The sequence below is a fragment of the Ornithorhynchus anatinus genome, chromosome 19, assembly GCF_004115215.2.
Source record: "Ornithorhynchus anatinus isolate Pmale09 chromosome 19, mOrnAna1.pri.v4, whole genome shotgun sequence".
Classification (NCBI taxonomy): domain Eukaryota; kingdom Metazoa; phylum Chordata; class Mammalia; order Monotremata; family Ornithorhynchidae; genus Ornithorhynchus; species Ornithorhynchus anatinus.
In genome coordinates this window covers 31,705,934-31,733,290 of record NC_041746.1, presented here as the reverse complement: position 1 = coordinate 31,733,290, position 27,357 = coordinate 31,705,934, and the positions used below count along the sequence as shown (strand labels likewise).

Below are 27,357 nucleotides of genomic sequence, written 5' to 3'. Positions count from 1 at the left end.
GGGGACACAGATCTATGCGGCAAAACGAGGCTCCTTTGTTGACCTTGGAATTCTCGACGTCATGCAGATATTTGGTCGTGCTGGAAGGCCACAGTTTGACAAATTTGGGGAAGGCATCATCATCACGACCCACGATAAACTGAGCCACTACCTGACACTGCTCACACAGCAGAACCCAATCGAAAGCCAGCTTTTGGAGAACCTTGCCGACAACCTAAATGCAGAGGTGAGAGCTGATCAATGGTCACCACTCGATTTTGGAGTACTAAGCCAGTTTCAGCATCCTGCCAGTATGTATTCAGGAAAACCCACTCACCGGCAGAAGCTTCCCAGTCAGACACACTCTGTGTTCAGGAGAGTTTTGAATAATGTGTCAAATAGGGAAGCTATTGAAAGTCATCCCTTAGCACCGCTTAGAGTAGTTATATCATTGTTGTAAGGCTGGATCATGAGTCTGTGTACTGCAGCAAATGAGGAACTTGAGAGTTATAAACATAATTTGCACACGTTCACCTACAGTATTTGAGAACACAAACTACTAATGATGGCATACTCCATACCATTTCCTAAACAAAAGTCCGTAGGTAAGTAAGCAGACAGGGATATCAGTCTGATCTCTAAGGAGGCCACAGTGACATTCATTGATTACTCCCACACACACATTCGCCATCCTCCAACTACCCCTCTCATGTCTGAGCGCCCTGTTTAGGCACCCACCCACTCCACTTACCCTTTTCCTCCCTTCCACCCTCAAAGGTACGCAGGCTAGGAAGAGGTGCCCCAAAGGTTGCCTATATCACTTCCTCAACACCAACTCACCAGGGGATTGTACCTGATGTTAACTTGAAGTCTCTTTTATCACCATCATCATTATTATTATTATTATTATTATTACTATTATTGTGCTTGTTAGAAACTTACTATGTGCTGACTACTGTACTAAGCACTGGAAGGGGATACAAGATAATTCAGGTAAGACTTAAGTCCCTGCCCTCCACAGGGCTCACAGTCTAAACAGGAAAGAACTGAGGCACAGAGACATTAAGTGACTTTTGCAAGGTCATACAGCAGGCAAGTAATGGAGCTGGGATTAGAATCCAGGTCCTCTGACTCCTAGGCCCGTGCTCTTTCCATTTGGCCACCTCATTTACCTTGTCAATCACTTATCCAGATATACACAGCACTTCTACAGAAATCTACCTCACTCTGTCAGCATGGCCTAATAGAAAGACTATGGGCCTGGAGTCAGAGGACCTGGGTTTTAATCCCAGCTCTGCCACTAGCTTCCCTCGTGACCTTGCATAAGGTATCAAACTCCTCAGTGCCTTAATTTCCTCATCTGTAAAATGGATATTAAATACCTTTTCTCCCTCTTGCTTAGTCTGTGAGCTCCATGTGGAACAGGTCCTGCATCCAGCCTGATTATCTTGTTTCTGCCCTAGCGCTTAGTATAGTGTTTTCTACATAGGTGATTAACAAATGCCAGTTATTTTTGATTACCTCATCATTGATCCTCATCTCTCACACTTGCATGTGCACACAGAGAGTGTGTGTGTGTGGGTTGATCCTCCTCTCTTCCACCTGCATCAGGCTCTGACCTAGATCTTCCTCTGTATACCCACTGTTCTTCCTACATTCTCGTCCCATTTGCCCCTACTCTTCTTGTGTCCCAACTAGCCGTCCATGGGAGCTGCCTCCAGACCTGTCATAGACCTCAACCATGATCCAGACAAAGAGAGCTCGTGTTTACATTTCTAAGTTAGAAGGGGATGGAAGCTCAGTGTATATATGGGTGCCTAAGCAGGCCACTGTACCAGCATTTATTTTCTAAAATTTTAAGTGAGAAAGCAATGGTTTCTTTCTCTCAAGACTGTTAGCTTGTTGTGGGCAGGGAATGTGTCTGTTTATTGTTACATTGTACACTCCCAGTGCTTAGTACAGTGCTCTGCACACAGCAGGTGCTCAATAAATAAAATTGACTGACTAGAGAGGCTGGGTTGTAATGGAGGAAAGCTATAGCTGGTGACAAAGAGAAAACTGAAATCTGTGCTTTTCCTATCAAACGTGAAGTGTCTGGGCACATTCTTGGAACATGGTACCTGCATTTTTTGTTCATTCCCAGGAAAAAAAAGCAAGGTGGATTCTAGTTCACAAGTAGAATATACTTTTAAATTAAAGCCCAGTGAATTTCCCTATAGATAACCATTATTAAATTCCTCCATGGACAAAAAAAAATCACCTTTGGGCAGCGGGGAGACAGAATTAATATATTTAGCTGTCTAGTAATAAAGCAGCATAATCCAACACTAAAAATTCCATTTTTGTGATACAGATAATCTCATGGCTGATTAGTTTCATCTCCAGAGCTCTTATTTTTGTTAAGATTTTGCAATCCGTACTTAATATTGCCTCTATCAAATATAGATACTTATCCATTTTTTTTAGTCATACTTAGACATCCAGGGTGACAGCCCGGAAAGGATTTCAGAATTACTAAGACTAGATGGTGTGTGATTGTTTAAGGGCCAAGAAATATTCTTGCTAAAGCTTTCTGGTCAAGGGCTTGGAAAACCTGAATGCATTTGGATTCATGAGAATCCTCTTTATGGGCCCACAAGTATTCCATCATCTTCAGAAATGTCAGTAAACTTATCATTATAATTCCTTTGAGTGGCAATAATGAGCATGCAAGTGAGGGAATTCTGTCATTGAAATTCCTCAAAAGCCAAGAACTTGAATTGAGGCCATTGCACAAATGCCATTACCCTGCTTTTGCCTGCTGAGCTTATAGCCCCTACTTGTGCAAGAGGCTTCTTGGGAAAGAAATCCAGATTTCTGAGATTGAAGTTGAACATTCGAGGCACTTCTTAAATTAGTTTGGTGAAATCAAATGTGAATTAGTGTGGAAAATCAATGTGGGCTGAGTTCCATGAGTTAAATTTTTATCTCAAGAATTTTGCCGAGCTATTAGTTGGCATGTTTGATTAGTTAGAATTCTGCTATTGTAGCCAATTAAATGAACTGTATCTGTAGTGATTATTGTGGAAGAAACAGCAGAGAAATAACTTATCTTTTTAATGGCCTGCATTTTTCAGCATATTGCTGTAAAATGGGTGTTTCTCCACTGATGTATCAGTTCATCAGGCAAACAGGCAGGCTGGCTTCAGACTCTGGGAAATATTTACCTTCCTTAATGTCTAGGAAGATCAGACCTCTACCATCTCCCACCTGGTTAATCACTTGCCCTTCTGTACAGACCAACTTTCATTCTCTAATATTTGAGCACTTAATTTATCCATATATCCATCTTTGCATTTGCTTTGCTTCTTCTTTCTAACTCTAATATATTTTAGTGTTTCTCTCCCCCACTGGATTGTAAGCTCTTTAAAGGCAGGGATTGTGTCTAACTCCATTGCTTTCTCTCAGTTGTTTACGACAGGGCTTGGAACAGTTGATTAATAAATACTGCTGATTGAGGATTTAGGACTGAGTGTGAATTCTCAAAAATAAGCCTTCATATTCATTCCTGCAAGCGCAAAATCTGGCTGCCAAAAGGGAAGATCTCCTTTTACCTGTGGCTATCTATCCCCTCTCAGGCTCTTTGCTCCATCCAAGCCAAACTCCTCACCATCCTCTGTCAAATCTCTTCTGCCCCTTATGCATCTCTCATGTCCTTTGCCTGGCTGAAGCATCCTCTTCCCTCAGCTTCATCAAACTAAATCCCTCCATTCTATCAAAGTTCTCCTAAAAATTATTCTCCAGAATGTCTTCCCTGATTAATCTCTCCATCTCTCTTATCAGATGGTATTGCCTCAACTGCCTCAGCATGTATGTTGATTTGTTGTTAGTTTATTTGTCCCATTTGTGGTTATTATTTGTATCTAATAGTCATACTCCTTCAATTCTTGTTTCATCGTTTTGTTGACTTGTATCTGCCAATAGAGTATAACCTTCTTGAGAACAGGAATCATGACATATTTTTCTAAATCTTCCACACTCCTCTTTGTACTCAGGTGACAAGCATGAAGTACTGCTGACAGTGATATTGATTCAATAGCTCTAAAAAGTCATTCATTATGCATCTTTTTTCAAACTAGAAAAATTCAAGAGAGAAATATCATGACCTGGAAAGAATGATGGCTTAAAAATGTATTTGAAATTCAGTTTCAAAAAAGCTTGAATGAATCCACCTACCTCAAATACAGCTCAGAGGGGAACAGTCCCTTCCAAATGGGGGAGGTAGGAAGAGAGCAAATCTTCTCAAGGACCAGAGCTCCTGGAGAGGGAGGGTAAGGTTGAGGCCTTGGTGGTGGTCCAGGCATCCTTTGCCCAGAAGGAAAGGGGGAAAACTAGCACCCTATTTAAAGCAGAAGAAAGGCCTACAAAACCATTTTACCGCTCTCAGCCACACCCTGCCTACCCCTCTCTCCAGTAAAGTGCTCAGATATGGCAAGTAGTAGCCAGCTTTATGAATCTGTTTTCCATTTTCTCTTTTCATTTCAATCTTAAAGAGACTAAAATTGGCCCTGAAAATACCTCGTTTTAATAATAATAATAATAATGTTGGTATTTGTTAAGCGCTTACTATGTGCAGAGCACTGTTCTAAGCCCTGGGGGAGACATAGGAGAATCAGGTTGTCCCACTTGAGACTCACAGTTAATCCCCATTTTACAGATGAGGTAACTGAGGCACAGAGAAGTTAAGTGACTTGCCCACAGTCACACAGCTGACAAGTGGCAGAGCGGAGAATCGAACTCATGACCTCTGACTCCGAAGCCCAGGCTCTTTTCCACTGAGCCACGCTGCTTCCTTAGTATATTGATTTTCTCTTAAACATTTAATTTTCCTTCAGGGAGTTGTTTTTTGTTTAAGATATTTTACTCCAATTAGTTAAGCAAAATAATGTTAATCACCGATTGTTTAGTTCAATGAGATTTGATCTTCACTTTTGTTTGGCAAAAAAAACCCAAGCCTTTAGTGTGCTGGATGATCCAATTCCTCTTTCCCTGTGTCGCAGGAGCATCCTGTGCAATGTGTCGAGGTGGTCACTAGATGGCAGCAAATAGTTGTCGAGGCAATTTTCTTTTTTGTCACTAGGTGGCGTTCCAGGATTGTTCTCTACAAATAACAGGCGGAATTGAATTTCTAAGCATTGTATGGACATGTTCCCTTTGTCCTTTATGGTAAATGTTCAGAAGACCTGTAAAACCCCGTTTTTCAAATGCGAAACCGCCTTTCTTCCTTCCTTACTCTTTCCACTGGTAAACTGGTGGGGGCCGGTGAAAGGGAGTCATAAACTAGCTATCTAAAAATCCTCATGCGGTAGGGAGAAATGATCAGATTGAAAATAAGAACAAGCTTGGCATTTTGATGATTGCACAATTTACACTTTTACTAGGTACCTCAAGGAAGTGCTTTGTTTTTAATTATATCAACGGAAAGGAATTGCCTAGATTGGACTGATTATCCAATAATAAGCTTCGATTCTGGAAGGGTCTGAAGAGCCCATCTGGTCCATTCCCCTGCCTTCAGACAAGCTTGACCTAAAGCAGCCTTGACAGATGGGTGTCTGCCTGCTCTTGAATATACCCAGGACAGAGATACTAAACCTCTCCTGGGCCATGAATACCATACCTAACATTCTACACTATTAGGAATCTGGAAATGAAAAATGATGATGGATTATGAAGGGCGCCACTTCCCCCCATTCCACTCTACCTCTTTAAGTGAAGTGGGCTCATACAGGGAATGTATTCCTTTTTTTTTGGAGACTGTTTTAATTCCCAGATAGGTTAATGTTTAGATCATTCCTGCCTCATCTTTCTATCTCCCTCTCTTTCTGATGAAGTTTTTCAAGATGCTAAATAAGTGTCACCTGTATAAAAAGATGCTTCCTTGTTGCAGGGTAAACATATGATAGTGTAGCTATTTGTAAAAATTGCTAAATGTTGGACTGTGGGAGTTTTCCCCAAACAGCTGCAATTTAAGCATGAAGCTATTTGTGTTCCCTTGACATGGGAGAAATTACCCATGTGAATCCCAGTTCTTCAATGGTAAATTAAATTCACTGAATTTAGGTGGCCAGATGGATTTGGCATCGATTGCTGGACATTGCATTGGAAAGAACTTTTGAGGAAAAACTCAAGCCTAACTATCTGTTAATTTGAGAATGGATCCTTTCATGTAAATTGCTTAGTCAATGTAAATTTGCCCTACTTAAAAATAATGTTTTGAATTGCTGTCATTTTATTCATATTGTAATTAAATGGACTCTATGAAATACAATATATAAATCAGCTTTTAAAAATGTAAAAAATATGCTGTTTAAAATACTGGAAAAGTATATGATGCAAAATCAGAATTTCAGTCACTGGAATGGAAATTTGAGAAGTACTTAATCACAATAAAAACCTCATTTCCCTGTGCTCTAAGGCAGAAATACTAATTTTGCAAAATGGGGAAAACATCCATTAATGAATTTGTGTAATCAGTTGTGGTTTATCTAAATTCTGTGACATTTTATTATCAAAGTCAAATCCTTTGACTTATTTTGTAGGCTCAGATATGAGGTTAAACCTCCCTGATGGTGTTAATACAAATGAAACATTGGTAGGGAGAGCTTAATTTTCTACTGTGTGCCTTAACTGTCTATTTTATTCTCATACCATGTATGTTAGAGGTGATGAGTATGTGAACCTTCGTAGCTGAAAAGCTAGGACTGTTATTTTGTGGTTGAAAAGTAACAACTTTTGTAGACACATCGGAGTAGTTCTAAGTGCTCATATTCTGTGATTTTTGTAGTTCAAGAATTTTCAAACTGTATATTGAATAATACCAGCAGACTCTGATACTCCCATAAGTGCTTAGTACAGTGATCTGTACATTCTACTCAAATGCATGTTTTCATTAAGCAATTTGGATGGAGCATGCTAGGAGAATTAGGAATCGGTCTTCCCAGAGAAACATGCCTGCTGGACACGGGGAGGTGTCTGAAGAAACGGCTTTGTGAATTCATGGGGTACAGATTACAGGGCGTGTTTTTCTTACCCAGGCGTCTGTAAGAGGGCGACCCTGGAGTTAGATGATAAATGGAGTATATTTTCTTTCTCAAATTCTTTTAGAAGATGAATAGATAAATTTTAAGATAAAATTTATCTCACATCAGATTCCCAAGTGCAATGAAGAATGAGTACAATCTGAAGAAATCAACCTGATTATTGATTTATGTGTGATAGAACACACGGTATTGAACTCACTGACTTAGAACTCATTTCAGCCAGAGAAGATGCTCCTTTTTTTAAAGCAAGGACTGGTTTTAGAACCATCTCTTATGATGGTCATGATTTTAGCATTTATCAAGTGCGTACTGTGTGCTAAACGCCGGAGTAGTTACACGATAATCAGTTTGAACACAGTCTCTTCCTCACATAAAGATCACAGTCTAAGAATAAACATTCTGGTAGTAATGCTTATGCTTGACTCTAATATGTAAGTTTAATTTTGCCTTGCAGATTGCCCTAGGAACAGTAACTAATGTGGAAGAAGCAGTGAAGTGGATAAGTTACACTTATCTTTATGTACGGATGAGAGCAAATCCATTAGTATATGGCATCAGTCACAAGGCTTATCAGGTAAAAAACACATTTTTAAAAATTCTAACCTGCTTTCTGGTTCTATAATCCTTTCATGATGTGAGGATAAATATTTGCTGTTGCTGCTTCATCTGACAGGAGAGATGCTTTATGTGCTTGAAGCAGGGAGAAGATCTTTTATCTTTTTACTGAAAGTGCTAAGGGGGGGAAAGGCCCCTTGGGCATCTCCAATTTATTAAAAACTTGCACCACTTACAAGGTAATTCTAAAGAAAATCTGTGAATGGCCCTTAGATTAGGAGCCATGCTTTACAGGCCACTAATTGAGATACCTTCAGTATCAGAATTTCAGACACTGGAATGGAAATATGAGAAATGCGAGACAATTTTAGCTGCATGCATTGTGTTCCTTCTGTGGAGTATATCATTTTTTGGACCACTGTAACAAACTCGTGGCCTTACTTCATTTCAGTATATTCACTTATTTTCTGGATTCATGAGGTCCCAGATTTTAGGTTTCACATTGGAATCCATTTACTTTTTAAAGTTTTATTCCAGAGCTTTCGGTGTGCACAGACTGCAAATGATTATCAGATGGAGGTAGTAGCAGTTCTTACCATTGTATTTGAAGGTGTGCAGTCCACATGGCTTACAGATAATGGGAAATCCCAAGTTTTTCCTTGGGAACTCCTTCGTAGATTCTAAACATTTTTCACAATTAAAGTGAGGAAAAAAACCTACAACCCAGCTGCTATCAAGTAAAAGCACCACTTTCAACTGTCATCAAAAAGCTAGTATTCACAGATATTAAGACAAAACTTCAAAGAATGTGATGACTGTGAAATTCATCTGATAAGACTTTTTGGATATCAATTTTTCCTTTCTATTCACTATTTAGCCCCTGCCAATGCAGAAAGTTATTTCCTGTATATTCAGGATTTATATAACCTATCATATTGCCAAGCACTTTACAATCATTTTTTCATTCATTATTTCCTGCATCCCTGCTTCTTTCATCCCTGCTTCTCCTCATGTACCAAGGCACATCTTTTCCACATTGAGCAATCTCTAAATGAATCTTCAATTTCTTATTTTATTGGTGCATTTTTAACTCAACATGAACCTCTGGTTAGCCATATCTCTGTTGAAAACACAGCCCCATTCACGGGCTGCAGAATATTGTCTCTCATTTGATTAAAAAACTAATTTCTTTAAATTAGATGATGAGTGGAATACTTCCTGGGACTCCTCTAACTTTTAGTTTCTTTCCCTGGTAACATATCTCCACATGATAATATTATTATTATTATAATTATTATATTATATAATTATTATTATATTATATTATTATTATATTATATTATACTATTATATTATTAATAGTATTATCATGGTGTGTGTTAAATGCTTACTTGGGGGCAAGCAATTTTCTAAGCACTGTGATAAATACTAGGTAATCAGATCAGATGCAGTCGCTGTCTTACGGGGACTCGCATTCTGAGTAGGAGGGTGAACAGGTATTTAGCAGTTGAGGAAACTGAGGCACAGAGAAGTTAAGTGACTTGCCAATGTCAAACAGTGGACAAGTGGCAGAGAAGCAGCATGGCCTAGTAAATAGAGTACAGGCCTGGGAGTCAGAAGTATACCCCCAGTGCTTAGAACAGTGCTTTGCACATAGTAAGAGCTTAACAAATACCATTAGTATAATTATTATTATTATTATTATTAAGGACCTGGGTTCTAAGTCCGGCTCTGCCACTTGTCTGCTTTGTGACCTTGGACAAGTCACTTGACTTGTGTACCTCAGTTCCTTCATCTTTAAAATGAGGATTAAGACTATGAGCCCCATGTGGGACAAGGACTGTATCCAACCTCATTAGCTTGTGTCTACCCCAGTGCTTAATACAGTGCTTGGCACATAGTAAACACTTAACAAATACCATAAAAAAGAAGCTGGGATTAGAACCTGGTACTGTGACTTACTAAGCCACCTGTAACTTACTAAGCCACACACTTCTCTGAACATGTGTCCCCAACCACAAGTGACCACTGAGCTCAGCTAATGAATAGAGAAGCAGTGTGGCTAAGTGGATAGAGTAAAGGCCTGGGAGACTTGGGCTTTAAACCATCTCTCTGACACTCACCTCTTGTATGACTTTGGGCAGGATATCTTAATTTCATTGTGTCGCTCTTACCTATCTGTAAAAGAAGAATTTAATACCAGTTTCCTCTCCCTTAGACTGTGACCATGTGGGGCAGGGAGTATGTCCAATATAATTAACCTGTATGTATCCTAGAGCATAGCACAGGGCCTGGAACATATAAGGGCTTAACAAATGCTATTTTCATTAATGATACTATCATTGTTACTATTATTAATTATTATTACTGTGCTTAGTCTAAAAGCCAAGTTTCCTTCCCCCTCAAAAAGTCTCCCTCCTTTAAATTCTTTGTACTTACTGTAACTTGTTCATACAAAGAGCCTGGAGGAAGCGTGTAAAAATTGAAAAGAGACAGTGCTTTTGAGTTTACTCATTGAGATCCATCTTCAATCTGCTGGGTTCTAGAAGTTAGTCATTGGTGGGTTCAGAAAGTCTGTGAGCACTAACTTAGAAGTGCAGAATTCAAGTTGAGGTTTAATGTGGAAAGTAAAGCAATGAATTCATTTTCTCATAAGGTGAATTACCACAACTGGATGATTTTTAAAATGCCCAGAATATTAGAATTTAAATGTGTGTGATTTATCTATAATAATTTTAGCATTCCAGTATTCCACTTCACATTAGTAATACAAATTTTCTTTTTCTAGTAGGATTGCTGTATTTTTAGAATTTCTTAAGGAGGAATGGCAGTCTTTCATTTAGCTATTTCCTACATTTTTTCATACAATATTAATTTCTTAATTAGGCAAATTGAGTGATTGAATTATCAAAATATAATCCTTTTTTGGAAATTATATTCATCAAATGTGTTAATTGAACAAAGGAAAATCTCAATGTGAATCTTTTAATTGCTGCTTTGTTTAGATGGACCCAACTTTAGAGAAACACCGTGAGCAGTTGGTCATCGAAGTTGGACGGAAACTAGATAAAGCTCGCATGATCCGTTTCGAAGAGAGGACTGGATTTTTTTCTTCAACAGATTTGGGCAGAACTGCCAGCCACTACTATATAAAGTACAATACTATCGAGGTACAACTGTCCACATCACCCCTCAATAAACATTAACCATGAAAAGATATATTAATAGATTTGCACTTTCTTACTCTCATCCTACCCTTTCAGCTTCATTGATTTTTAATAAATAATCAAAATTCAGGCAGAAGTGAGAGTGTCAGGACCTGTGTTATTGTCCAGTACTGGGTGTTTGCTTTTCACCCCTTTCTTCCCACTGCAGAATCTAGACTCCCTACATCCTTCTACCTCACAGCTCTCTCACCTGCCACAAGAGTCTCCCCAACTCTCTCCCCGCCACCTTTCTGTTCCCATCACCGGCCTCAATTTATCAATTGACATTAACTTCAGTTGCATACCTAATGGATGCTGTGTTTTGCCCCTTCATCTCCTCTCCATCCTACCTTCTGCCCATTCACTGGATCCCGGTGGTGATTCCCACAATCTAAAGCTTTGCCCTTCCTATATCCCCAGACCATAGATGACTCTCTTCACCTCCCCACGTATTCTCCTAACCAAAATTTTGAAGCCTTTGCTGTAATTTATCAAACCTGGGCTCCCTAGTTACTCGACTCTTGATTTTGGTTGGCCTGCCGATTTCTTTCTTACTCTGATTGCATCAGTCATGGTTTTTTTTAGGCTTTGCTTAGCATACTTAAGGATGGCCCTTTAGGGTTTATTTGTACCAGGAAACTTAAGCAATGAATAGTGACTTTTCTAATTTTGACAGTGTTTTGAGAATTATGATTTTTTTCTTCAAATTGCTCTCATTCTGGTAGACTTTCAATGAACTTTTTGATGCCCACAAAACGGAAGGTGATATCCTCGCTATAGTATCCAAAGCTGAAGAGTTTGAACAGATTAAGGTAATGCTGTCTGAATTGCAAAGATTTGATATACATAAATGCATGCGTGTACATAGGCATAGTTACATACCCCTTCTTCAAAAATGATCTCTCTGCTACACCCTTTTCACCTTTTGACAGAATACGGCACATGAAGTGTTAAAAATGTATTCCGTAACTAGATACCAGATAACGCTTAGGTGGTCTTAATATGTAAGAGTTAACGGACACAGTGCATGACTCTGACACCAGCAAATCAAATATATGTGCTATTTAAATACATTTTATACTAACAGAAGCTATCAGTAAATCAGAGAGTATGTAGATTTATGCTTTGTTTTGCAATATGTGGGTAATGGAAGATAATGTTATAAGGTATGTATTATTCAAACTGGAGACATGAATATTTCTTGTCTTATGACTTAATCTTATTAACAGTGAAGCTTTAATACCATGAATCATACTACTTCACAGTTTTGAGCTCTGAATGTATTATGCCGCATGAAAAATATATGACTGTAATGAATGCATTCAATGTTAATTCAAGATTGCCATAATCCAGATGGACAGAGGTTTTACTCTGGTCAAATAAAAAATGAAATCTCATCAATTGGAGGATGGTAGGGTCAGAAGATTCAATTTTTGTGGCATATATCTTTTTTATATGTCAATGACAACCTTAATATTGGTGATGAATAATAAAATGTAATTGGGTCCATTGTGAGATAGGTTCACATTAAATTGTCTTTGCTTCATAAACAGTACATTTTTATTTCAAAGTACAAAAGAAAAAGGTTTAGACGATGTGTTTAATTTTGTGGTTGAGGATTTGCACAGCAGCCCTGCCATTCCTAAAGAACACTTCTCTTCTAGGTCAGAGAAGAGGAAATAGAAGAATTAGATGTCTTACTGAACAATTTCTGTGAACTTTCTGCTCCTGGCGGTGTAGAGAACAGTTATGGAAAAATAAATATCCTCCTTCAAACCTACATTAGCCGAGGCGAGATCGACAGCTTCTCCCTTATTTCAGATTCTGCGTATGTTGCACAGGTAAAGAGTTCAATCTGTGTCTCAGCTCCTTCCTCAATTTCTCCCAAGACTTTCTGAAATATCTCAATCCAAAAGAAATATACAAGAAGTGGAGGTGCTGCCAGAAAGTCCTTTTATATTAGAAATGCTTGCCTTCCAGCTGCCTTTTCCAATGTGAAATCCATGCTCTTAGTTCTATTTTTTTCTAAAAAATGGGGTTCAGATAGATTTAACAGTTTTGGCATTTCCAAACTATCGTTTTTGTTGAGCACTGTGATTTCTGATTAACAACGGTAAATGGAAATAATGATTGATGTGGTATCCATCCTCATATATTTAATGCCTTTAAAAGAACATTCATGAAGGTTAGGCATAGGACAATTTATAAAACTGGAAGACACGTTTATGACTTTGTAGCTTTTTGTGCATGTTGGAAATATCAACATTTCTGATTACTTATAAAACCAAGTTAAATAAATGAGTCTTAAACGCACTTCAGAGATGATCACATTCTAGTTCTGACCAAACAAACCCTTCACCTGCCCTTGAGAATCTAATATTGGGAACCGAACGAAAAGTGTTCACCCCAACCACAGTTCATGGGATTTATAACCTTTTAAAAGGGGAAGCGGGGGGAACATATAGTGGGACCTTAACCTCTAGTAATTTGATTTCGGTATTCAAGACCTTGTATGAGGCAAAATAGATTTTTTCCTCAATCCTTTTTCCACTTAAATAAAAAGAAAGGAGAGTAATTTCCTCTATTAAGCATTACATCCCTAGGAAAATTGCACCCAGCATGTACAATTTTTCCAGTTCCATTTCATTATTATCCATCATTTATTGATAACTACTTGGCAGTTGGGTAAAAGTTGAGATCTATCCTCTCTAAAAATAAAGAATTACCATCTTACCAAGTTTTATTATTTCTGAAAAATAAGGTGAGAGAGTATAGCATAAATTGATGCTAATTTTGACTTCATTTCACTAGAACTTACCTTGTACACAGTAATTTATTGAAGTAAAGATACACAGGAGTCCTTTGTAGCTAAACACAAGGAGAATGAATGAAAAGTTTACAAATATATAGCTGGGATTAATGTTGATACAATTATTGAAAGCGTTCGAGAAACCAATAGAAGTAACAAAGCACTAGAGTGATGATTTCATAAAATAGATGAAGTGAAGACAGGTGTGGTGAGAAACCTTAATTTATCCCATTCTTCTTTGGTCTTAGAGTGCATATGGTCCTCCAGTAGGAAGCCAGACAACTATTCAGTACATGTGCAGTCCAGTGCTTGGCAGAAGCAAGACCACTAGATTTCTGGCTTTTGCGTTGATCTCAAATAGCATTTTAATATGGGCATTAAAATGTCATTAAAATGCAGCCACTGGCTGCAAAGAAATTGGTCTAGGCTATTTGACACATACATCCACCTAGAATGTGAGAGCTGTTTCTTCATAATTGCAGAACCTCTAAGGGAAAACATGTGAAGTAACCCCTGCATCCAATGCTGCATGCATGCACATAACCAGTTCTTCCAAGACTTCGGAGTGCTATCTCCTGATAGGTGTGTGCTGTCGGAAGAATATCCCTTACTCTGCTGGTGGGTCCTAGCAAAACCTTTTTGGAAAAATACATATGCCCTTGCAGAGTGAATATATTAGCATGACAAAACCATACCTGCATCCCTCTTTTAAGGAGATCTTGTCAGGTGGTGAGACAGTGCAGTGCAGTGTAAAATGGAGATAAAATACCTCTCTCACTCTCTCTTAGACTCCGAGCTCCATGTGGGATCAGGACTGTATCCATTCTGATAGTCTGTTTCTGCCCAATCACTTTAAATGCTTAAAAAACGCCCAAATTATCATTATTATTATTTTAGCAATATACTAAGTAATTTGAGCTACTGTCGATAAACCTCTGATTAACCTGGACAGAGAGGAGAGGAGAAAGCAAGATGATGAGTTAGAAACAGTTGGGAAGTAAAAGTGAGGTTCTGCCCAAGCAGAGAATATCCCACAGCCCTATTATCAACCTGAACTGGCACCTTTTGTAGCCCCAGGCTTCCACTATTGTAATGAAATGGTGTTTGCCTGTCCTAACGAGTTAGTCGGTCCTTCTTTCTTGTAAAATCATTACTGGACAATGTGTTGAGTCCTTAAGCCATGTTGAAAATACTGAAACATCTTCATTAGTGAGTACAAAATAATTCCCAGCCCACAAAAGCTTGATCAGCTGTCCCCTTCTGCCTTGTACCCTTCCTCCCTCCTCTCCTAAGCTTCCTCCAGGAGGTACACAGCTGCAAAGTAAAGGAAGTACACATTCTTTTTTTTCCCCCACACCCTGCATAGATTTTTCCTCTGTCTAGGTATTTGATCATAGTCAAAGCTTGTTGATGAGCCTTTTCAATTCAGTGATTTGGAGTAAGACCCCCATTAAAATGTATCTCAGTATAGCATAACTCCCTAGTTGATGAAGGTTCTAACCGGACCCTATTTAGTTTTATTCAGAAATAATAAACCATCCCCAAACTCTGTTGCCACTTGGGCCTCAGTGTACCCATTTCTGCCATGTTGAGCAGGTGCTGTTGAGGAAGAAGCCCACCTGGAGCTGAAGTGCCATCACTGGGATGGAGCAGAGGATGAGGAAGTCCTTGCTCCACTTGTACTCAGAGTCTTTTGATGCCAAGCAAAGAAAAGCCTTTTGTGGTGATGGCTGGCTGTGAACGCTGTCTCCACCTTCTCCTTCCCAAACACCAAACAGAGTCAGTTCAGGCCACTTCAGTTTGAAACTGCAGCAGCAGCAACCACCAGCTACTGTTCTGAGAGGGAGGAACGTTGGTTAGCCTCCCTTTGTCAATAGGGAACAGAACCAGAGAGAAGGCGCATGGCCTAGAGGATAGAGTGTGGACGTGGCTGACTCCATCACGTATCTGCTCTGTGACTTTGGACAAGTCACGTAACTTCTCTGTGCCTCAGTTACCTCACCTGTAAAATGAGGATTAAGATTGTTAGCCCCATATGGGACAGGGATTGTTCTCAACGTGTTTCTTGTATCTACCCCAGCACTTAGTACAGTGCCTGGACCATAATAAGCACTTGACAAAAACCATAAAAAGCAAGGAGCTGAGCTGAACTGCAGCAGCAGTAAGCACTCCCTAGCTGGTCGAATTGGAGAATAGTTTCCACTCTCTTCCCCTACCAGAAATGTTGGTTTTTTTGTTCTGGAGTAGTTCACTTTGTATATGTCAGTCATACCCTGCTAAACTGATGTTTTGGATCCCAGAACCTATATTAGAATAACTGTATTTGCCAGACTTTTATCCTATTCTCCTATAACATGGGTTTGTGTTCTTTAAAAGTCCTGCATTAATCAGGAGGATTTATTGACTACAGTATGCAGAGCAGTGTGCTAAGTGCTTGAGAGGGTACAGTAGAGCTAGCAGACACACGCTGCCTTCAAAGAACTTAGCCTAACGGGAAAACTTGCATCATAGCACTCACCCATGCAAATACACAAGCCCCCTCCCAGTCCCCTAATTAATTATTATTATTATTATGGATTTAAATGGTTACTATGTTCCAGGCACTGTACTGAGTGTTCGGCCAAGCAATTCAGATTGGAAAAAGTCCCTATCCCATGTGGAGCTCACAGTCTCAATCCCCATTTTAAAGATGAGGTAACTGAAGCACAGAGGAAGTAAAGTGACTTGCCCAAGGTCACACAGACAAGCGATAGACTAGGATTAGAAACCACGACCTTCTGACTCCCAGGCCCATGCTCTAACCACAGTGCCAGGTCCAGTTAATGTGGAAATTTCCTTCCCTAATAGGGAAATTGTAGACATTGTCTGAGGTTGCCATTCAGGACTGCCCAGTCCAAGTTTGTACAAAAGGTTGTCATTGCTTCGTTTTTTTCTCTAGACTGTAAATTAGCTATGGGCAGGGAACATGTATACCAACTCTATTGTACTGTACTCTCCCAAGCACTTAGTACAGTGCTTGGCACACAGTAAGTGCTTAATAAATATGATTGATTGGTTCAAGCTTTGGCCTTGAAATATCTCAAGTGGATTCTAATTTCATTAAAACAGAATCTCAGCAGCTCCTTATTCAACATTAAAGTTAAACACAGACTTCCATTTTGGCTCTCTCCCCCCACTCTTTGTCCTGCAGAATGCCGCCCGAATTGTCCGGGCCCTTTTTGAAGTGGCGCTGAGGAAGCGTTGGCCTGCCATGACGTACCGCCTCCTCAACCTCAGCAAAGTCATTGACAAACGACTGTGGGGCTGGGCCAGTCCTCTGAGGCAATTCTCAGTGCTGCCGCCTTCCGTCCTGACAAAACTCGAAGATAAAAACCTCACAGTGGACAAATTGAAGGACATGAGGAAAGATGAAATAGGTAAGAGTGCGTTAAAACGGCTCAAGTCATTGCCCCTAGGAAATTAAATCTCGTTTTCTGAAGACAAAATAAATACAGGAGGAAGCTTTTCCATATTAGCAGAGAAATGCCCATACCCTTGTTTGGTTCATTAAATTTATTTTTCTTTCCCTGTGAAAATTGCAGCTTCACATTTATTCCAAAGATCAGCCCACATTAACCTTCTTACTTGACCTCATGCTAGGCTGTTCAGCCTCTGAGCCAATGCCTACACCATCCCTTCTGCCTGGACTGACCGCCACACCCCACTTCAACAAGACAAGCCCCAACTTTCCATAAAAAAAATTATAAAACTCACTTCCTAGAAGACTTGTTGGTCTAACCCCCCAATACTGGGCCAAACCTTCCCTGTTGAATTCCTCAGCTCTTACGTACATTCCTAAATTTATGTTTGTTTTTGTCACTTATCTTCTCATTGGACTGTAAGTTCCTTATTACTGTAGGTCCTTGTCTTAAGCTTTTGGTTGTTTTCCTCACCACCCCCACTACATCATGAGGGTCAGAGAAGCAGCGTGACCTAGAGGATGGGGTATGGGCCTGGGAGTCAGAAGGATATGAGTTCTAATCCTGTCTCTGCCACTTCAGACAATAGTTGTATCTATTGTCTGCTGTGTGACCTTGGGCCAGTCCCTTAACTATTTGCCTCAGTCACCTCAGCTGTAAAATGGGGGTCAAGGTGGTCAGTCCCATGTGGGACATGGACTGTGTCCAACCTGATTACCTCAAGTCTATCCCAACACTTAGAACAATGTATAGCATAAAATAAGCACTTTAAAAAATACCTTTTAAAAAAATAAAAAAATTTTAAAATGAGGTCCATCCAGTCTGATAGCTGGCTATCTTTAGTCCTGGGGCGAGAGTTATAAAACCTCTGCATTTTCTTTGTGCTCTGGATTTGATGCACTCCTGCAAGAAAGTCTCCTCACCTCTTCATCATTGTGAGCATGAACAAAGTGCTAGAGAGTGATAGGCAGCTGAAAGTTCTCTTGAGTGCCAACAAATAATGAAGGCATCAAGCCAGGGACTAGGAGGACAAGGACAATTTGGTTATGTCTTTATAATAATAATAATAATGTTAATTGTATTTAAGCGCTTATTACGTGCCAAGCACCGTTCTAAACACTTGGGTAGATACAAGGTAATCAGGTTGTCCCACGTGGGGCTCACAGTCTAAATCTCTATTTTACACATGAGGTAACTGAAGCTCAAAGAAATTTAGTGATGTGCCCAAAGTCATACAGCTGTTAAGTGGCAGACTTGGGGTTAGAACCCACGACCTCTGACTCCCAAGCCTGTGATCTTTCCTCTAAACCATGCTGCTTCTCATGCTGCTTCTCATGCTGCTTCTCCTTTCATGACCTATCTGGTACTAGAATAGTACAGCCTCTGAAAATTGCCCTACTGAAAAAAATTAGTCCAAACCCCCATGAAGTTATATGAACCATACAAAGGTATGTGTTACTTTTTATTCAGAAATATTTGAGTATCATTTCCATGCTCACTTTGGACCTAAATTTATCTTCCTCTTCATAAATGGACAATAATCTTGTTTTTGTATTTTGTTGTAAACTTTGTAAGTGTAAACATTTTGCTCTTTGAAGTGGAAACTTGGTCTTCAGAACTGGAGAGGCTTGGCTTCTTTGGCACTTTAAGTTTTAATTGTATATCAGTTGGAAGCTTTCATTAGACTTATAATGTCATTTAGGGGTAGTGAGCGGGACAGGAGGATGGAGGGGGGAAACTAAGATTTTAAGAGGGTCTGAAGGATTTCAGAGTACTACTGAGTAGGGAAGCAGCTGAGTAAAATCATTCTTCATACTTCAGCAGTGCCTTGCTGGCATTTTTCTGTTTGATTTTAACTTGCAAAACGTAAACCGGAAGCTTTTAGAAGTTAATGTGTAATTTTAAGGATGTTCAGCTGCTCGGGAACCACTGATGGAGGTGAGTCCAGCAGTAAGGGAGGAAAACCCAAATACATAGCCTGTGAGCACTAAAATATTCACGTGGTTTTGCTACTAAAACTTATGGTATTATAGTGGAAGGAAAAGTTTTTGTCAATACTTTCGGTTTGTAATCTTTAATCCCCTCACCGCAAAATCATTTGTATAATATGTTTTTGGGATTTATGTTTTGACTAGTCTTATGAGCAGACGTGAAATGTTTGGTCTGGGATTCAGAGGAATTAAGTCAGAAAGATGAGATGGAGCTAAAAGATCCATCCCCAGCCAGTTACCAGCATGTCCTTACTCAGGGACTCTCTGAAGCTCTGCAGTTTTGAAAAATATTAGACTTAGGGACATAAGATAGAATACTATGAACTCAACTACCCCTCCAAATGTTCTTATTAAATCTAGAATCTGGCAAAGCTAAAAAAGTCTTCTTTTTCTCTGGTTTCTGATGTGTGTTTATATTTCTCCACATTTACAAACCACCTATGGAGGGAAAAGATGATCAGGCAAGCATATATTTGGTTTCATCCAGTCAAATGTTCGCCTTTCTTGTGCAAGAAGTCAGATCAATACCAGGAAATGGATGTCAGTACATCTCCAGCTTTTGGCTTTGCCCACGCCCATGTAAATATTTTAGAAAATTTTCATTTATGGCATCTAAGCATGATATCAATTGATTTTCATGGTTTTTGAAACAGTTATGTCAGGTCTAGCTTTACTCTTATTTTTGTTTTTGAAGTGCAACATCCTCTTTGAACTTATTTTCATAAGAGATGCAAATCAGGATTGTAAAAATTCAGAGTCATCCCATGTTACTGTCATGCTTCATGATTGTGGTAGACACTGCAAGTCAGCCTCAGAGCAGTCTCAAAATTCCATAGGAAGAAGAAAAGCTGACATGGAATAGTTTAGCTATTGTCCATGCTGAATAACTTTTTGAATCTTGGCGATAATCTTTAAAGAAGGGTTAATACTGATTTTCAGAGTTTGAATTAACAACTCAAGTTAAGTATTACAAAATATTCCAACGCACCAGGTCATGGGTGTCAACCATTTTCTACACCATAACAGAACACCAAGCAATAAAACTCCAGTCTCTGAAATCCCATTTACAAGTCAGATTGTATGGTTTTTCCTGTTTATGCACATTTGCTTAACCTGTTCTTTTCTTTGCAGGTCACATGCTGCATCATGTGAATATTGGGTTAAAGGTCAAGCAATGTGTCCATCAAATCCCTTCCATTACAATGGAAGCAGCTATCCAGCCCATTACCCGCACCGTGCTCCGGGTTAGACTGAGCATCTGCCCTGACTTCAAGTGGCATGATCAGGTAAAAAGCAGGAAGCACTAGATTTGCCACTGGAATAGTGGTCCGGGTATAAGGAGGCTTAAAAAATGAGAGAAAACCAGCGTATCTTTCAAATAAATAAAAAGGTCATGAAATGTGTCAGTATTTATTCTGGTAAACAATAATAATCCGTTATAATCACATGTTGATACACTAATTCAACTGAGATGGCTACTGATTGTATGCCATTCTATGTTTCAATTTCTGATCTATGGATCCCACTCAGTATTTTTCTTCCTGGAACTTGGACCAAACCCCCGAAAAAAAAGACAAAGCCTTGGTTTTTTGTTTTGTTTTGTTTTTTTCCAGTAGGATATTGGGGCATTTTTAAACATGTCTCTGGCACAGGTGCCAACTTCTCATTTTGAGCCCAGAAGAAAAAAGGAGGCAGAGGTACTAGAAGAGGATAAGGACTGTGAGGGTAGGGCTTCAAATGTTTAGGCTAGAAATCCAGCATTTTGGGTATAGTAAGGTCTTGTCAGAGACCTGAGGTGAGCAATCTTGGGGTTCTTGTTAAAACAGCTCCATGGGGCAACTGACTCTGTAGCTCCCTATCACCCCCAAGGGGTGGGGGCACCTATAATCTTGTGGTTTAAACAGTACACCTGAGTCCTCGGCACAAGAGCTTCAATCCTCCTTTGCCACTAACTTTGTCATCATTTTCCTCACCTACCACTGGTTATAATGGTTTGTCATCCTTAGTCAAGACCTAATTCTTTTAAAACTATTTCTGAATCTAAACTGTTTATTATTGAGCTTTTGTTCCTGTTGTGGTATCTCTTTTAGAATAAACACATTGGTCACATAATCTATCCATATAAGAAGCATTTTCCTGTTTCCTTTGTGCTCAGAAGTCTCATCAGTGTTTCAGACCCATATCCTGGGACATATCTTCCGTATTTTACTTATTAGAATGCTACTTAATTTTATTTATTATGGCAAAGAAAAATTAACCAGATGTTGAAAATTAAAATGAAGTAGGTTAATATCCAGTGTAATTGAAATCAGATTTCTCATCTCACATGCCTCAAATTATTTCAGAAAGGGAGATTTCCTGTTTATGAATCCAGTTTGCCAATGTACATTTTTAGTGGTATCGTCTAACACCAGATCCCTGTTTTTCTCACCCTAGGTGCATGGTACTGTTGGGGAACCCTGGTGGATTTGGGTGGAAGATCCAACTAATGACCATATTTACCATTCGGAATATTTTCTCATTCAGAAGAAGCAGGTGAACATATGCCCTTTCATTGGTCTGCATTAGAAGCAGCGTGGCGCAGTGGAAAGAGCATGGGCTTTGGAGTCGGGGCTTATGAGTTGGAATCCCAGCTCTGCCACTTGTCAGCTGTGTGACTGTGGGCAAGTCACTTAACTTCTCTGTGCCTCAGTTCCCTCATCTGTAAAATGGGAATTAAGACTGTGAGCCCCACGTGGGACAACCTGATTCCCCTGTGTTTACCCCAGCGCTTAGAACAGTGCTCTGCACATAGTAAGCGCTTAACAAATACCAACATTATTATTGGTCAGTAGAGAATATAAGAAACCATGTGACAGTGAAAATTATTTTTGTAACGAGTACATTCCTTCAGCAAGCAATATCATATATTCAGTTAATCTCCCTCACCCCTTTCCCCCTTAGACTGTAAACTCCTGAGGATAGCGATTATGTCTTAATCATTCTCTGTGACACCCCCCCCCCCCCAGTTCCTAGTACTACACACATCACCCAGGATGAGTTCAATCATTACTGTTAATAATGAAGATATATAACCTTGAGCCAAAATGGAGCAACTTCTGGCAGTGAGTAAAAGACATTCTTTAGGTTCCAGAGAAACAGTCTCAAGCAGTGCAGCAGTGCAGCACTCTTTTGAGGGACAACAGAGACCAACAATCCAGATGGGATATGACATTCTGGAACGAGAGGGTGGCGGTGAGCTCCTTTTGAGCCAAAGCTCTGGGAACATCATGGTGCTTAGAAGCAGAATCCAAACCACTCTATGGCGTGTCAAATAGCAATAGAATAAAGAAAGGATGACCTTTCCATGTGCATAATGACGAAGGAACTATTAGTGGTAGTAATAGTATTTATTGAACTCTTTCATCATGCAGAACACTGTTTTAAGCCCTGGGAAAGAGTACATAGGTGGAAATTAAATGCGGATCCTTCCCCTTCAGAGGCTCATGATCTGTAAGTCATCTGTAAAATGGGAATTAATACTGTGAACCCCCTGTGGGACATGGACTGTGTCCAACTTGATTATCTTATATCTACCCCAGCACTTAGTATAGTGCCTGGCACATATTTAACGCTTAACAAATTCCACATTTAAAAAGCCCCATCTTTTCAGTCTATGCCTGCAAACGTAGAAAAAAAATTCACTGCTTTTACGGCATCTTATTCAGATATGGAGGAGAGCTAGATGTTAGTAGTTTTCTTTGTATTGATTGCTTGAGCTCCTGTTGGGGAAGATCCTACCCTTGGGCACATGTGTAGCTGAAAAAAAGACTGATGCCAAACCAGCACTCCACTCCACACCATGCTTACCTTACAATATTGTTATTGCTGTTGTGATGGTATTTGGTAATGCTTAATATGTATGAAGCACTTTTCTAAGCGCTGGGGTGAGCACAAGTTTTTCAGGTTGGACTTAATCGCTGCACCACATGGAGCTCACAGTCTAGTCCAACTGTCTTTGCCACATTAGTGCATCTGTCCCATAGAACATCTAATGAATCGTGAAGAAATGAAAGAAAATTCTCCTGGGATCTGAACATTCAACAGGGAAGCAGCATGGCTTAGTGGATAGAGCATTAGCCTGGGAATCAAAAGGACCTGATTCTAATCCCAGCTCTTCTACTTGTCTGCTATGTGACCTTGAGCAAGTCATTTAACTCCTCTGTGCTTCAGTTCCCTCATCTGTAAAATGGGGATTAAGACTGTGAGCCCTTTGTGGGAAAGGGACTGTGTCCAACCTAATTATCTTGCATCTACCCCAGCACTTTGTATAGTGCCTGGTACATAGTAAGCACTTATCAAAATACCATTTAAAAAATAAAAACAAAAACAGTCCCTAAAGAGGTACCAAATCCTGGCAAGCAGATTGTCATGGGGACTTCCAATGCCAACGTAGGATGTGATACCAAAATGTGGGGGAAAAAAGGCATTAGACTTCATGGGACTAGAAAAGTAAATAATAGCCTTCCTTTCCTGTCATGGAGGGTGCCATGTATCAACTCAAATTACCAACACCATCCAGCCTCCCAACATGAATTAATCAATTGGTCATATTAATTGTTTCCTATGTGCAGAGTATTGTACTAAACATTCCCTGCTGACAATGAGCTTACAGTCTAGAGCGATCTGATAGTCTAAAGGTGAACACAGCTAAAGTACAAAGAGTATCATTTAAAGGGTGTATTAATCAGCACAGAAACATGAATATCATGTTCTGGATTGATCACTGTCACCTATGGAACAAACCCTAGCAATAAGATCAGTTTATACATAAGTAGCATCCAAGCTATTGAGATGGCTCAATGTCAAGCTTTTAAAAGATAGGGAGCATATGTTTTTGCTTCTGTTGTACTCTCTCAAAGACTTAGTACAGTGCTTAGCTTTTAATCGATACTCTGAGTACAATTGATTGAATGTGACAGTATCACATAATACTAATTGGAACAAGGACCTGAGTGAACAATGAAACCAAATTTCAGTTGAGAGCTAAAAACAACTTCAAGCGAAACAAGAAATACATTAACATCTTGCAGCTCCTCCTGAAGGAGACTTAGAGAACGCTGTGAATGGAAAGACAGATGAAGTGGTTGCATAACAAGGCTGACAGTATTTAGATATGGAAGGAGCACTGGCTTGGAAGTCAGGAGTCCTGGGTTCTAATCCTGGCTACACCACTTGCAGGCTGTTTCACCTTGGGCAGGTCATCCAACTAACCCTGTCCCTCAACTTCCTCATCTGTAAAATGGGGGCCTCAATACCAGTTCTCCTACTCTATTAGACTGTAAGCTCTCTATGGGACAGGGCTCTCCCTGATCTGATTCTATCTACCCCAGGGGCTTGGCACATAGTACTTGCTTAACAAATACCATAATTATCATTAGACCACAACAAAAAAAAGGAAATATATAGGGTCTCATTGTGTGTCTTTTGTACAGCTCTATAGCCATTAGTCTTTCAGTCTTCTTGCTGTGTTTATCAGTCAATAGTCTTTATTGTGAGCCATCACTGTGTAGAGCACTGTACTAGGCGTTCGGAGTGTTCATTGGAGAACAAAGAGTACGTGCCATGCATCGTATAATGGGTATTTGAGAGAATAGCTAATCTGGAAATTCAGATTTATTCCATGCTTTTTTTTAATGTGATAGGTTATTGGTAAAGAGCCTCAACAGCTGGTGTTCACAATACCTATATTCGAACCTCTGCCTTCCCAGTACTATATTCGAGCGGTATCCGATAGATGGTTAGGAGCAGAGGCTGTTTGTATCATCAACTTTCAACATCTTATTCTTCCAGAAAGACATCCTCCTCATACAGGTAACCTTCTCACACAGTGCTATGATGGGTCATTTGTTTACAATATTGATATTTTTGATCAGTGCCATTAAAACTGTATATATTTTCTGGGTATATATATCTTGGAAAATTGTTTGGTGTTTTTTGCCTACCTACCTAAAAAATTGGCATGTTGGAGCTGTTCACTGGTACTTTTGTTTAATGACAAATAAAGAGTTTTTTATTAATAAGATTAAAACTTTTAAGTTGAACTGTTCCCACTTCAGAGAGTTTCTAAAGCATAAATATCAATTCATAGTAATTATGCAGCACTAACTGCAGAGTATTAATGTGAAAATTAATACATAATCCAACAGTTTAAAATTTTCATACATATTTCTACATGAATGTTATGCAGCATATGTATCCTTTATGTCTTTTCAATGTGCTTGTTATTTCTCAAAAGAATTGCTAATCTAAAGGTATGTACCCTTTAGAGTGTTTCAGAAATGTTTTCCTAATTCAGTTAACTGTTTATTCATCAGTTTGTGTGCATGGAACTGTCTATTCTTACCTGATTCTTATCAGTCTTTGGATAGATTTTGTATATTTACAAAAAGACCAAGATCTGCACTCAACACAAAGAATTTGCAAATATATGCTAATATGTAACAGAATTCAATCTTGTTCTTCAGGAATTCTGGAACAAAGTCCTTGTTCATTATCTGCATAGACTAAATGAAAAAAGTAAAAAAACCTTTGAAGTTTTAATAGCACTATCAAGATGATTTTATTATTTTCCATTATGTTTAGGTTTCAATTAATTTGAATATTTCATTTGTGATCTCTTAGGGTATTGATAGTAGAAGCATATTCTGCCAGGTTATAGATGTATTTCCTCTTGTAGGAAATTATTATTGATGTTAAATTTTCTTTTGAGAGGATCTGGGTATGGGATTTCCATAAGAATGTAAGAAGTGGGTTTAAATTCCTGCATATTTTCCTAACATAAAAATTCCTTTTCATTGGAGGCCAGTTTTAGTGGGAGGTTACCTCTTAATCCTCTTGTGAATGAGAACATAACTTTTGAGTCCTTGGAAACTAAGAAGCCTCTTTAATGTGAAGTGAAATCTTCATTGAAGGTTTTTTTTTGCAAGTGTCTTGTACATTGCTCATTGTATTCATCAGATCTTCAAGGCCCAAGAAAGAAGTTCGGCAACTTGACTCTGGTTTGATAACTTTTTTAATGAATGAAGTGAAATATCCCAGGACTTACTGTTTTCTCCACTTTAGTTAGGTCTAGTTTCTGGTGATTCTTAGCTTCATAGGTAGATAGAAACAAAGCACTCATCAGTATAGCTTGTTGTGGGAAAGGAATGTGTCTCTCAACTCTGTTTTAGTGTATTTTCCCAAGTGTACATTGCTCTATACACAGCTCTCAATAAATACCATTGATTGATTAACGTGATGCTTCCCCATTAAGTTAAACCACTCCACCTCCCAGTGTCCAGATTACCTCCTGGAGAGCTCAGTAAAAGTTTGAGAAATGCTTTTAAAACAGTATAGCCTTTTGACATAGCCTTATTCATGAGTTCATTAAAATTGTAACTACTTTATGGGAAGTAGACAATCCCTCTTTATCCAACTAATGGATCCATGGCTACCATTAAATACAACAAATGCATAAATCTTACCAACAGTGACATTACAAACTCATGGATTCGATGCATTCCAATAAACCACTTGAGTGAAATACATAATGAGGCTGTCCTATTGGGCACAGGTCTATTCAAACCACCCTTCCCTGTAGTACCTCCAGTCATCTTTCCACAGAAGTCACCTCTTAATGAACTTAACCCATAAATAGAACTGTAACATTTGATACCTGGCACATACAGTTCTGACATAACACTTGCTTTCCCAGCATGTTATGGCTAGAGTACTGTTCAGGATTAGAGAATGTTCTTCCAACAACGTGAGGCTGTTTGGGTTCAGCTTGCCATGAACTTGTGCACACCTGTGCAGCATCAGGGGGATTGAGTGCTACCATATGAGTTTTCCACAATGCAAGGCTTCTCAAGAAAGCAACCCTAACATTGTAGAAGAACTAGGCCTGTTTGTGAATATCAATAGTTAATAATAATAATAATAATGTTGGTATTTGTTAAGCGCTTACTATGTGCAGAGCACTGTTCTAAGTGCTGGAGTAGATACAGGGTAATCATATTGTCCCACGTGAGGCTCACAGTCTTCTTCCCCATTTTACAGATGAGGTAACTGAGGTGCCAAGAAGTGAAGTGATTTGCTCACAGTCACAGAGCTGACAAGTGGCAGAGTAGGAATTCGAACCCATGACCTCTGACTCCCAAGCCCAGGCTCTTTCCACTGAGCCATGCTGCTTCGCTGTTAACATTCTAAGCGTGCACAAAATAGCATTTTGCTATTTGTTTTAAAAGCATTTTGATTTTT

General features: G+C 39.2%; 1 protein-coding gene across 1 annotated transcript in view; it reads left to right on the top strand.

Annotated features, from left to right (window-relative positions):
• ASCC3 (activating signal cointegrator 1 complex subunit 3) overlaps positions 1 to 27,357 on the top strand; it is a 263,001-nt gene that overhangs the window by 162,239 nt on the left and 73,405 nt on the right. The window contains exons 16-24 of the mRNA XM_029046904.2: positions 2 to 226; positions 7,513 to 7,632; positions 10,619 to 10,783; positions 11,545 to 11,631; positions 12,484 to 12,660; positions 16,819 to 17,044; positions 20,209 to 20,363; positions 21,514 to 21,612; positions 24,762 to 24,930. Of these exons, the coding sequence (XP_028902737.1) occupies positions 2 to 226; positions 7,513 to 7,632; positions 10,619 to 10,783; positions 11,545 to 11,631; positions 12,484 to 12,660; positions 16,819 to 17,044; positions 20,209 to 20,363; positions 21,514 to 21,612; positions 24,762 to 24,930 (1,423 nt within the window). The remainder of the gene's footprint in view (position 1; positions 227 to 7,512; positions 7,633 to 10,618; positions 10,784 to 11,544; positions 11,632 to 12,483; positions 12,661 to 16,818; positions 17,045 to 20,208; positions 20,364 to 21,513; positions 21,613 to 24,761; positions 24,931 to 27,357) is intronic.